The sequence below is a fragment of the Megalopta genalis genome, chromosome 5, assembly GCF_051020955.1.
Source record: "Megalopta genalis isolate 19385.01 chromosome 5, iyMegGena1_principal, whole genome shotgun sequence".
Lineage (NCBI taxonomy): Eukaryota > Metazoa > Arthropoda > Insecta > Hymenoptera > Halictidae > Megalopta > Megalopta genalis.
This window is the reverse complement of record NC_135017.1, coordinates 23,394,504-23,407,890: the sequence shown is the minus strand read 5'-3', so window position 1 is coordinate 23,407,890 and position 13,387 is coordinate 23,394,504. Positions and strand designations below refer to the sequence as shown.

The 13,387-nt window shown below is 46.4% G+C and overlaps 1 protein-coding gene across 9 annotated transcripts in view; it reads left to right on the top strand.

The window, feature by feature from the left end:
• Positions 1-13,387, top strand: part of LOC143259440 (uncharacterized) — a 475,413-nt gene that overhangs the window by 316,127 nt on the left and 145,899 nt on the right. The window contains exon 5 of one of the 9 annotated variants that reach the window (XM_076521696.1): positions 7,448-10,982. The exons of the other annotated variants lie outside the window; for them this stretch is intronic. Coding sequence (XP_076377811.1) covers positions 7,448-7,538 — 91 coding nt within the window. The 3' untranslated portion in view covers positions 7,539-10,982. Of the gene's footprint in view, positions 1-7,447; positions 10,983-13,387 lie in introns of those variants that run through there. 9 annotated transcript variants of the gene reach the window in all.

The window sequence follows — 13,387 nt, the reverse complement described above, 5'->3', positions numbered from 1 at the left end:
CGACGGCACTCGTTCTAGCCACTGAATTACGTGGTTCGGCAAATGTAGATCGGCGACGAAGAGCGCGACACGGCCGGAGGACGAAGATCTCGGTGAATCGGCGGCGAAATAGATCCGTCGGCGGGCGAATTCGCTGGCAGCCGATGACGTTCCGTGTTTCGTAGACAAACCTCGACGACAGAGTGACAGAAGCGCGGCGTGACGGCACACATAGCGGCCTAAACCCTGTGACAGGGACGCCGGCAGACAGACAGACAAGCGCGGACTAGAGAACGAGCCGAGCTGGAGAAGCTCCGCGGCCAAGGTCCGGCCCGAGGAGGGCTGATTACCCCTTTACGAGTATCCAAGGCCTCGGCTAACTGTCCGGTAGTTACTCAGACCGCGTCACCTTGCGCCCTCGCCTCAAAAAACGCCTAATAACGCGCCCCCCCCCTTCTCCGGCACCGCGATCGCCTACCTGACAAGGGTAAAAAAGCGTAGGATCGTATAATCCTGAATGCCTAGGCCCGGCTGTTAACCCTACGCGGGGCCCGAAGGACACCGGGGTGGCTGCTCGACCGATTCGTTTGCGGAAGCAAGGGTTGTCGTTCGCAACGGTGGTTACTCGAGCGACCTTCCCGCGGCCCGAAGCCGTAAAACGCACAAAACAACCCTTTTTAACCGAATGCGATGGACGCTCCGGGACCGCGACCTTGGACGCTCTACGACGGGATCCCGTCTTTTCTTTCCTTTATTTTCGACTTTTTTGCCGGCCGTACGCCGTTCGAGGTAGGGTTGTTAAAAAATTTAGAGGAACGAGGGACGCTGCGTGACCTTCCGGAAATTGTGCGGCGGCCGTCGTCGATCCTAATCTTGCGGAACGCCGATCGGGCCTGACTTGGAATTTTATCGGTCTCCGATGGTGCGACGCTTCTGATATTCGTGATTAGTCGACTGCGGATATTTTATGCGCTTATGATAAACAAATGATCGGATGAAATTCCAAGCAACAAAGATATTGATATATATTCTCCTTCGTTTATTGAAATCATCGAAAGAAGAAATGGATTTTTATTCGACTCCGGTTTTGTACAATCGACTCAGACAATTTTTATTGTGCATAAAAATTCGCGGTCTAATTATTCGTAGACTGCGAGTCTTATCTGCAGAACGGAAACTGTATAAAACAGGAATGAAATGAAAAATGTATTTTTTAACAGTTTTACTAAACTGAAAATAATGCAATAATATTTGCAAACTCTTCTAACGTGCACTGTTCTGTATCTCTTTCTCGCACTCATTTTTGCCATAAATGCGCGTAGTAATTGTTATTGTTATTAACAACAATAAGATCAGCATTTTTAACTTTGTTTGAACGAAAGATTTCGAATATAGTGATTAGTAAGTGATACGGCGATTACGAGAATGTCACTTAGTATTTGTCGCGTATCGATGTTTCTACGTTTATTTAAAATCGTGTACAAGCAATCGGCGGAATAGGCCGCGATTGTGGGTGCCGAACGGATCGGGGCGATTTAAACCGAGATTTACGCGAGCGCCATTTTCCGATCCCGTCGCCGGCACTTAGAGAGGCGGATCTTAATCCGCGGCGCGATACTTAAATCACGTATCGTATATTATGGATTACAGTTAACGGTACAAGGGTGCGTTGTAGGAGCTTGTTGAAAGCCTGTTAATTGATGCAACTGTTGCCAAGAACGACTGATTTACCGGTTAAACAATCCTCGGGGGGAAACGTTGAAACCGTTCGAACTAATTCTGGGGCGAACCTTGAAGTCGCGGGCACAATAAGTTTTCCCGGAAAACGTAAACGGCCGCGAGGCAGCTTCGGCCAAAATAAACGTGGCCTTTCGCTCGGTACTAAGTCGGAACTTCGGTGAAGTTTGACGTCGCCGCGCGGCTTACCGAACCTTTTTTGAAGATGCATTCGTGGTTACGGAACGGGAGTAAATTTTAACAAGGTGCCCGTAAAAAAGGAGCAGCTGACAAAGTGGCACCTTCGCAGCGGAATTTCTCTGCTTTATTTTTCAACCGGCTAACACCGATCTTTTACCGACTTATCCCGCTGAAAACGTAACGAGCGACGATTAGGCGTTATAAAATTTTGTGTTTATACAATTCGCGGCAAGGAACTGGATGATACATCGATTATTTTATTCCCGATAATCACACCCCCTCGTGCAATTTATTTCACCGACCGCATGCACCGGTATAATAAACACTGGTTATTACTATTACCAATACCACGCTCTGCGGTATCATAATTACTTTATTATCGTTGCACTGCGCGTGCAAGCATAAGATCGCGGCGCGACACGTCCACGGAAACATTGTCCAAGGCAGAAACAATTTTTCAACTACCGAGCAAAAACGCCGAAGACATCGCGGGACTGGAAAATGACTTCATTTGCTGCTTTGCAAAATCCCTGCTGTGCTCTCTTCCTTTCTCTCTCTCTCTCTCTCTCAGTTTGCTTTTTTTTCTTCGAGGATCTACTCAAAACTTATTCGTTCCAATTTGCATGAGCACGGAGGACGATCGTAATTTACCCTTGTTAGCGAGCATCCTCGACGCTACCTCGACTGTATCGCGTAGAAGGGGTAGCAACGCGACAAGGTCACGCAGGGTCTTAGAATTCTTTCCCGAAAAATGCCTTTTTTTTACCTGGCGCACCGAGGGAACGAGTTAGGGTCGTAGAGCGGCGACAAAAAATTCCGCCAGTCGAAAAAACCGAACCCCAGCGAACAGTCGCGACTTCTCTCAGTGGAATACTAAAATCAGGAAAGTGCGCGATAAAATCGGTGAAAGTTTGCTTCTCGATCTGTGATCTTCCAGTTCTGCTACCCCCTTATATTTCAATTCGTCTGTTTTAATTATTTCTCTTTCGATTCGCCCGAGGGATTGCTTTCCATTTGTTAAAATTCATTCAAATATTATTTTCGTGCCGATATTCTTTGTATTTACAGTCTCGTGGCTTTTGCTGTACGTTCTCCCGATTTATAAAATCAAATTCTTCGTGCTAGGGGTTGCCACCCCCACGCATCAATTCTGCCAAGCTAGCGGACACGTTCTAAGAGAGTGCAATGCAAACGACATCTCCAAAAATTGCCAAACAAGGATCTAAACGGACCCGGACTTGGCAAACTGCTCGGAACCACCCTCCAGGTGAAAATGCGTGCCGGACGATGTGACACGGACCCCGCGATCATGCGCGTTCCCTTGGCATGCGTGACGCGTCGATTGGCCGATAAACGGACACTCTGCTTGCAGCTTCATCTGCATAACGACGGGAGTAATTAGTTCGCAAGTAGGGCTGGTACGTCGGGGAACAACGAAACGCGTGCCGGATCGTAAAAAGATGATCGAAGAAGGTGTCTCTTCTCTTCCTTTCTCTTTCGCCGCCTCTCCCCGCGACGGTACAATATTCAATGCAGGGTTTATTCGCACTTCGACCCGTTTCGCTTGCAACTTATTCGCGGCGGTTCGGCTTAGCTGCCTTCTAGGCCTCCGCGAGGACTTTTAACGACTTCGTTAACCGGTAATTGACGAGTGGAAGTCTCTTAGCGAGCGGTCGTACCGGCATCGGCAGTTTTTAGTAAATCACCGCGCGAACTGTGGGCCCCGATGAGTTGTTGCGAAAACGGCCGGTTAGATAGCTACTTGTTAGCAAGATAAACAGGGCGAGAGACCGGGGGGACTTCGACTGATAGGCAAACTTCCGGTGTAACTCGTCGGTCGTCGTCGGCGATTATTTGCGCGCTCCTAACATCGTTTGCTTCATTGTCTGCAGTGTTAATCGACGCCGCAGGTTTACGAGCCGAATAAACGCCTCGGGCACGCTCTCGGGGTCTCTTTCTTCCGCGGAGGGCGGTGTTACCGGCTGTTTATGCGTTTATGCGAACGCTGGAGCGGGCATTTCAACGCGATTTATATTTCCACGGGGAATATTTATTTTTTTATTTATTTCTGTATTTTAAAGCTAGATTTACGGAATCCGTCAAAATGACGGGTCGCTAATTTTTTAATCTACGATTATTCATATTGTAAAGATACATTTATGGGTTATTTATTCAATTTATACGTTAAAAACGTCGTCAATTTACACTGGTTAGAAACGAGAATAAACGTGTTATCGTTGCTTTTATAAACTAATATAAAACAGCTGTTTTTCGAGGTCCGAAAATCTAATATTAACGGAGCGAACCCTTTGTGTTATAAAATAAGAATAGAAAATGATAACTGGGCCGCGCGGATTTTATACATTTACGAGGAAAATTAGTTTGTGTAATTTGAAAACAGTAGGAAGATAAAAAGCATTGAATAACGTCGATGTGCCACATTCGACCTACTGAGATTGTTTAACAAATAATACACTTTCCAAGCTATTCGTATCATTCGTAACAGATGCGAGAAGTTTTTATGTTGCGCAAAGATCCGCAATCTGGCGATAACTGTCGAACAGACAAAACGGGAACGGTGAACAAATGATTACAAATGGAACTCGTTAAAACGGAGAACGATAGAATGCAGAAATAAGTGTCAGGAAAATATAATTGCTGTCATCTTAATTAGATAAAACGTTGTAGGTGACGAAATGCGCGTAAAACTGAGATTTGAAATATGCAAGGGGAGGGGCACAAGAAATCAACAATGTCGCTGAAAAGATTAGGCGTTGCCGATGGTTGTTTAATGGAACTATTCGAGCCGTAGAGCGTCCACAGAAAAATATCCGCGAAATGAAATTCAGTTCTATCAATTGACTATTTTATCGCCCCAGAAATCAGTGTTTCCGCGGGAAATGGAACTGCGTCGCGCGTTTCATCATTGTGTGAAAGGGAAGTTCGGATATCGCCGCTAAAGATACCTCCACTTTGTGCGATACGTTGATGCTGATATAGGAATCATTATGTTATTCGATAAAGTAACCCCGGCTGGTGTTATGCAAATATATTCGGAATTCTCTGCCGGCCGTGAATAAATTCAACATTATCTTTCAATTTCCACATTCTAGCATCTTAATCTCGCGGTTCGCGCGGACGCAGGTTCTACAGTGTAGCGGAAAAATTCTTCAAAAGCCGGGCCATTTCGTTGACGACCCAGAATCGCCGGTGCACGCGACGCGGGAATGAAATATACTTAGCCGGCTCGGAATGACGCAATTACATCGGGTCACGTAAATAAAGTCTCTAACGACGGCCATGTTGGACACTTGCTGGAAAAGATCCTCGCCCGTTGCAACGAAAATTCGCCGGAACGGGTTTACGCGAAGCTTCAAAAATCTTTGCATATTCCTCGGGCGAAATTACTCGCCGAGGCTTTCCACAAATTCGATCACTCGAAGAGCCGAAGTTCCGAGTCGACGGAAGCTCGACAAAATTTTGCCCGACAGTCTCCGACTCTACCGAAACCGTCGCAACAATTTTCTGACCTCGATTAAAGTTCCCAACCGACCGCGAACATTTCCGACGACTATAAAATCATTTTGTTCGGACTCGGCGCTGGTGCTCCAGCTGCTGCGAGAGGATTTTTCGTCGCGAGGACGGCGTTCCGCGCGTTCGGAATTCCTCGGGCGAGAGTTCCGTCGCTCGATAGCTCCGCGAAGTCGAAGTTCGGGCCGAAGAACGCGGCGGTGAAGCGGCCGCGAGAGAGGAAGTTCAGGGCCGTCGGCGGCCAGAAAACCCGGGAAACGATGTTCTGGAATCGCGAATCGAGGCGACTCCCGAACGCGGCTTGATTTACAGCCGGTTGATAGTTTGTGTGTGCAGTCGCCGGGGTTTTACGCGACCGTTTTAAATGGCAGATAAACATAAAGAGGCCTTTTACGGCGCCATCAAATAAACAACTTGACTCCTCCTTCTGGTGCGCCTTCCCCTTTTGCCCGCGGACTACCGGTCCCGACGTTGACCGGCGATTTTCGAACGCGTCGACGATCGTCCTGTCAGCCACCTGGAAATCCGGCCGATCTCGAATGCTTTCCGAGGGCCCCCGGGCCCTTCCGGTTTTCTGTGGCACTCGCGAGCCGACGGGGCAGCTTCGCAGAAGCTCGGCGAGGACTTCGGTTTTATTGGAAAGTCGTCGTCTTGTTAAGTTTGCCAGCGGGACGGCAAGTCGAAGATAGCGATATCGACTGGAAACCAAACGCCGCGCAGTTCCGCGTTGTTTGGCGGGGGTTTCAGAAACGTGTTTTCTTGGGGAAAATGAATTGAAGACGATAACGAAGTGTCGGGAAGTTATCGCGAAAAAGCCGGAGTAAAGTATCCTTTAGCAGACAGCTTCGCTTCTCGGTGGATGTTGTTTCGAATGTTTTTTCAAGATGTTGTATAATTTTTATCGCGTTACCAAGCGGCGATAGGTTAATTACTTTCTGCAAAGGTTATCTGCTCGAAGAAAATAGTTTCTTCACGCAATAGCTATGGGAAATAGCCGTTCCCGGCGTACCTGGCGAATAATATTAGTTGTTCCGCGCGCGAATGTTTCGGTAAGCTCGTTGGGATGCGAACGGCGTTTAATTATTTTCGAGGGCAATTTAATACGGGGAGGAGGTTCCGTCCGCGGGCAACTTCGGGGATTCCAGGGAAATGTTCCGAGATGTTATTCGCGAGTACGGTGTTCTGAATATTTTGATAAAGATTTCCGACGTAGGAGGGTGTTTAAAGGAACGAGGTCGATCGAAGGGCCTGATATCAGACGCGGTATTAAAACTAGCTCCGAAGCGAACGCTGGCACTCTCTCATTCATATTCATAACATCATTTTGCTCCCCTCCCCGGCCGTGGTGTCGTATCTCTTTCGGCGTTGAATAAGGCCGGCCAGATTAAAAACCATGTTAATTTGCTGCCCTCTGGAAACATCCCCGGGTAAATGAAGACGAAGGGACAATGAAACTTCTGTTGCTTATGAAACAATGAATAATTCGTCCCCGTTCGCGGAACTTTCGCGTTTCAGAACCTGATTACAGCGAAACAATTTGCTACGGCGTTCTCTGAATAACTTACAACGTTTTTCGAACTTTCCAAAGGGGCGAATTGTCTTTCTCGAATAGAGCCGTTTCGCAAAGGGATGTTTCAGATTGAATAAATGAATTCGCGATATGTTCAGAAAACGGCGTCCGTTAAATGTTCCCGAGATTTTCCGGCGATTAAGCTCGCATCAATAATTCGTCCCCTTTAACCCGAGAAAGATAACCTACGTCGCAGAGGCGCCTGCGAAGACTGTTGATTTTTGTCAATTTTTCATAGAGGTCTAGTGATTTAAGTTTAAAATTACTTAAAATATAAAAAAATATAATATAAATGCATTTTATTTTTACAATAATGCCAAACCTTTAAAATGACTAGATTAACTTAAATAAATATCCATTGTTAGTATAAAATTGACGCCTTAGAAAAGCATGCGCCTCTGAAGCGTATGGTTATCTTTTACGTACGTTGTCATATGGTTATCTTTCTAGGGTTAAAGACGAGAACAAGACCGTCGCCATGTTTGAATCGCGTCGCACCTGGAGGCCGCCGCAGCCGCTTGTTCGGCCATTCGCCGATTAACCAATTATCGAAAACAACGCCGGAGGTCATCGCAATAACGGCGAGAATGTAAATACCGAACGGTATATCATCTACATCGAGTTAACAAGATAATTACCGCAAGAAACACGCCCTTTACCTTCTATTTGCCGTCCGAGAAACATGATCGCCCGTCTCGATGTTTAAACACCGGCCTGTTTGCATTAATATTTATCCTTCCGTTCGAGTCAGAGCGCAGTCCGTGCACGAACAGCGAATCCCGAAGCGTACGCATTATTCGCGGCGCTCCTTGCGCGCCGCCACGAAAATGCAAAATTGAAGGTAACGAGGAGCGAAATAAGAGCGCGCCGGTTAGTTCATTAGGGTATTAAACGAGCGGATTTTGATTTAAATTGAACACGTGGGAACGATGCTCTCCGAGTTTATTTATGATATCTCAACCGCGAAATTGGCCCATTGTTTTTACGAGAGTCGCACAATTAAGATAAAGTTAACCGAACTTTCGACGAAAGAAAGAAAAGGGAACTGCAGATTGCGATGATAATTAAATTCGCAATTATCATGACAAATTATTCGTCTATCCTCCTTTCTGCAGGATTAATCTGGGAATTTACGTCGCCAGGCTGTAAGTCGCAGTTGTTGTAAAAATGAATCGGAGGGACTTAAGACCGAGAAATTAGCGCAATTGATGCAATCCGCAGCTTACGGTACAGGCTTCGATATCAACAAGCGTAAACCCGAGCTAACAATGTGCTCGTTTCTCATTCTTCGCGCGTAAATGCCTCGATGTGTCAATAAATTCAAACATTACTCTACTACATGGAAGCGAATAGGTTTCTGCCAGATTAACTCGAAATTTACGTCGGTAGACTTGCACGGTCGTTATAAAAACGAATTGGCAGGTTTAAGACCGAGAGATTAGTGCAATCGATGCAATCCGCAGTCCGCGTGCCAGACTTTAATATCTACAAGCATAAACTTCAGCTGACAATGTATAGCCAAAATAACCTTTTATACTTCGCATGTAAATAACACGACGTACCAATAAATTCGACTCTCGCACAGCGGACGTCGGGTCCGGCTTGACCCGCGAGCTCAAAACCGTGATTCAATTACTCGATCTTCGACAAGCAACGAAATCGAACGTCTAGGAAGCGTAGGGTGTCGGTTACTGTAGGGTGACCAATTATGCCTTTGATTTGTTTCCAGGAATAATTAACAATTCAGAAATAAACCAAATAAAAGAACGAAAAACATTGAATGTATCTTATTCCATAAATATAAAGTTAATTGTGACCGGAAACAAACCGAAGGCACAAAAATAGGTCGCCCCGCAGTAATCGGGTCCACTACCGAGGCTTGCAAAGTTCCGTCGAAAAACTGACCAGCCGAACCCATAAATGTATCCGATTATCGTGAAGAGCATGAAAGAGGACTGAGACCACCGAACGACCCGCAGGGTTCGCGGCCGATCCTAAAAACCGGAGAGCCCGACGACGCTGGCGCGTCCTGGCTCGCGCGGAAAAGCGGAAAAGCGTCGCGAGGTTCGTCGAGCGGATCAGTGTGACGGGATCCCGTGATCCCGTGCAGGTCGTTGCGGAGGAAACGCAACCGGAACGCGGCCGTATTCTCGGCTGTACGGTTAAAGACAGTCTGACTCACCTGCAGGTGGTTGGCCGATCGGTCTGCCGGTCGTCTTGCTCGGTGGTTTCGGGTTTCGCCGGGCAGCGAGACGCGGGTGCGTGGGTACTAAGGGCGGCCATGACGAGAACGCGCGGGATTCCAGCGTCGCGACGCTAGTCGGGCACGCGGCCCCAAAGTATCGACCGGCGTGCTGGCACAGCTCCGCTCACTCCGGAGCCGGAGACGCGAGAGAGAGAGGGAGGGAGAGAGGAAGAGAGAGAAAGAGATAGTCAAAGAGAGAGTCAGAGAGAGAGAGAGAGAGAGAGAGAGAGAAAGAGAGGAGGGTGGGGACGGAAGCACGAGGAGCAGCGGAGGAAGGCCAGCAGGGCGGAGGGTGCGCTAGCCACCACGCCCAACCCCCAGCGAGCGATCCCAACCCCTATCTCCTCTCCGCAACCCCCGACCGGAGAGCCACCCCTGCCACATTACCATATATTTCCTTTTATATCCTTTTCCGAACTGTTCTACCCCTCGTGCCACAGCCTCCTCCATCCGGCTCACCCCTCGGCTCGCCCTCCGGCCACCCCTCCGTCTATTTCGTTTCAACTCGCTTTCCCTGCTCGTTCGCCGTGCGACGGGGCCACGGTTTCCAGTTTTTCTTCGCCGCGCTTCTTCCCTCCACGAAGGAATCCACCACCACCACCACCACCACCCCCGCTTTCTCTTTTTATCGGCTGCCGGAGATTAGGCCGATCGGTTCCTCGAGTTCTCGCGCGATCCTCCTTCGTTTCCGATCCCCGGCGGCCAAGGCCGGTTTCCCTGTCGCGTCCGGGTCCGGATCCGCGCAGGAATTGGGGATGATTCTTGATGGAGCCGTTCCGGGGGATTTAGGGTGGACCCGGCTGATATTCGGACTACAGGAATTTCTGGGGACGCGGCCGGCCTTCCCGAGTCTCCGATATTGGAGCGTTTCGAGCGTTCTTTCTCTAATGTGCGTGCTCGGTGTCGTTAGGCATCGTCAGCGTGGTCGAACGGCGAGATTATCGTTTCGTTTTGACCCGAGCTTACGCTTGTTCGGCCTGCTAGGTTGCCGAAACGATTATTCTGGATTCTCGCAGGCGAAACGAACGCTTCTGCGAGCTTCCACCTGTCCTTGGCCGAGCGCGTTTTCACTTATCGAAGACTGTAACATCAGCTGGACATGTCAGTTCGCGGTTGGTTCTTGCGCCATCTTGGCACAGACTTCAATTTTGAATCGATGCGATAATACGGGTGAACCAGGATGCAGCAATTGTGCAACGCCGGATGCATAGCACTTAACATTCTCGCTGACTTGAATCAGCTTTTCCAGTTGTTTAGAAACAAAAGAACATCGTTTAACGTGACGTGCAGAAACGTTGCAGGTAATTTATTAACTCGCTGGTGTTTACGCGAGGAATTCTTTCTTTGATCGATGTCTTGTGAATCATGATCCTCATTTGCTTCTCTAATTGCCCACTCTAATCATCCGTGCTATTACACTCGATCATCGTAAACAACTTCGATCGAATTAAATGGCACAGCGATCGTTAAATTCCAGATCTTTGCGCATAAATCCTGTGCCATCGTATCTCGAGGATCCTGCTATTCTCCTTGCTTGTGCCTCGCGTTCGGATCATAGTGATCCGACGAACGGAAGTTGACATATAAATTCGCATTTCTAGATCTGCTTGATTAACATTATATTCTATACGTAAAAAATATTATATTTACTCACTGTTTATACCAAGTTTTGTGTATATAAATATTATATATAATATAAATATTAAATATAAATATTATAACATTGGCATAACTTTGACATATTATTCGCATTTCTAACTCTGTTTAACATTATATTCTATACGTGAAGAATATTATATTTATTCACTGCATATACCAATTTTTGTGTGTATATAAATATCATATAATATAAATATTTTAAATATATTATATAATAAATATTTTATATAAATATTATAACTTTGACATATATCATTCACATTTCTAGATCTGTTTGTTCAATATTATATCCTGTACGTACAAAATATATTTATTCACTGTGTATACCAATTTTTGAGTATATCAAAATTATATAGAATATACAAATTGACGAAATATATAGAAACATGGTATCTTTAAAAGCGTAAATTTAATATCAGATCATATAGGCCCAAGGAGAACAGCAAAGTTAAATCGTATTCGGGATAACGAACGAGCTGATTCGCAAGATCAGGTTATCGTCGATCTCTGCCATCCTCGAGCATGGTAATCGCGTATCGTTCGATACAGTTTGTTACCAACGACCGACCTAATTTAACGAAGAATAGGATAAACATCGTCGTGCGAAAGCTACCGAGAAGTACTTTAAGGGCCAGTGACTCGGCTGCAATGTACAGCGAAGGTTCAGCTTCGATTCTTTCCGGACACGAGATCCAGATCGCGCGACGGCGCAGAACTCGCAAGGAAACTCTCAGAGTGCGGCACGAGCCGGTACGAAAGACACAGTTGTCCGGATATTTTTATCCCCGGTTTATTGGTACGCGATTCGAGGACTACCGACGAAGAACGACAACGACGTCGTCGACGACGACGACCACGACGACGACGACGACTGCACGACGCGGTGTGGTCAATGAACGCGCTGTTCAAAGCATCGAGCTCGCATTCTTCGGTGACGAACGCCGCGGAAACCGTAAAGCAACGCCGTCGTTTTCATAACGCCGCATTACGTCATGTTTACGCGTTATTATTCCCGTCTGACGATCCGGGACCTCGCGTAATATGACGTAACGTCGCCGCGACGTAAATACATCCGACGTCGCAGATGTCCGCGCGACGATGTCGATTTACGACCAGACGATTCGGATTTCCCGCGCGAAACTACGCGACACGCTGCCTTTCATAGTTAGCGCGTGTCACAAGTGTCTTTAAATTGTGCACAATTATTCGGGAAATTCGATTCGATTCGAATTAGGTTCTTATTCGAGGAACGTGTGCTCTTATTTTCTGGCAGAAGATCTCGTCTTTCAAAGTACGTTTGCATCGCGGTTTCTATTTTACAAGTAGAACATTTATTTGTTCATTTCGATAATCATGGTCAAGGCACTGGAAGATTTAATAAAAATATTTGAGCAAGCTCAATCGCTATTGTAATGCCATAGTGCTAAATAAAACTGTTGTCGTACTATCCACTTCTTCATTTCAAACTTATTCGAAAATTGTTTTAACAATCACGATTTTTGTTATTCTGCCATCAAATTAAACATACTTATAGCTAGACCTTTTTTTACCAATTTTAATTAATTTTTTTTGAATTCAGACTCAGAGAATACTTCCACAATTATCTCAAATAATTGCTCCAAATAATTATTTCAAATAATCCTAAAATAATTATTTCAAATAATTCTAAAATAATTATTCCAAATAATTCTAAAATGAAACAACGTGTCATTTAAAATAATACTTCAACTACTGTCATTTCAAGAGTGATCACAGGCATGAAAATAATTCTGAAATAAAATAACATGTTCGAAATAATGTCACTTAAAATGCGCCGAGGTCCATTTGTAGCGAACGTAAAGTACTCGTTTCGATCCAGAAACGTGTTTTTTTCTTCCCGCGATTAGTGATCGCGGGCGCACGCGAATTAAAGGTGGTGTTCCGATGCAGCGATCGCGGGCCAAAATTTTTAATAACAGAAGGGTTCGCGGCAGGGCGGCGAGTCAACGGCGTAGAAAATTGAATGGCTCGGCCGTTTTTCATTTACAGTGCACGCTGGTTTTTATTCCGCCGCGTTCCCACCCGCAGAATCGGTAATTGGAAAGCGGCGGGGGTGAGATAAGGAATCCACCCCGCGATTATCATTCGAATGCCGTGACGCCGTCGACCGGTCGATTTTCGTTTTCACGATATTACGCTGGCCTCGTATATCGGGCAACCCGTTTAACCGAGACACAAACCGTCATCCCGCGAAGAACTCGCGCTCGACGTTGCGCCGCGCAAAGCCGCACTTCAACGTGTGCAATAATTAAACAAAGTGGCACAAACGAACGGCCAATCGGAATCGAAACGATCGAATCATGAAGATCAAATGGTCATCGATGGCCGGGCACGGGGGTCTTTATGCAAATTAAACGGTTCCGGAGTCTCTCTCTCAGCGAATCAAATTAATTAGTGACGTATATATTTTATATCGGACTCTCTGTCCGGGCCACGAACACGGCCGA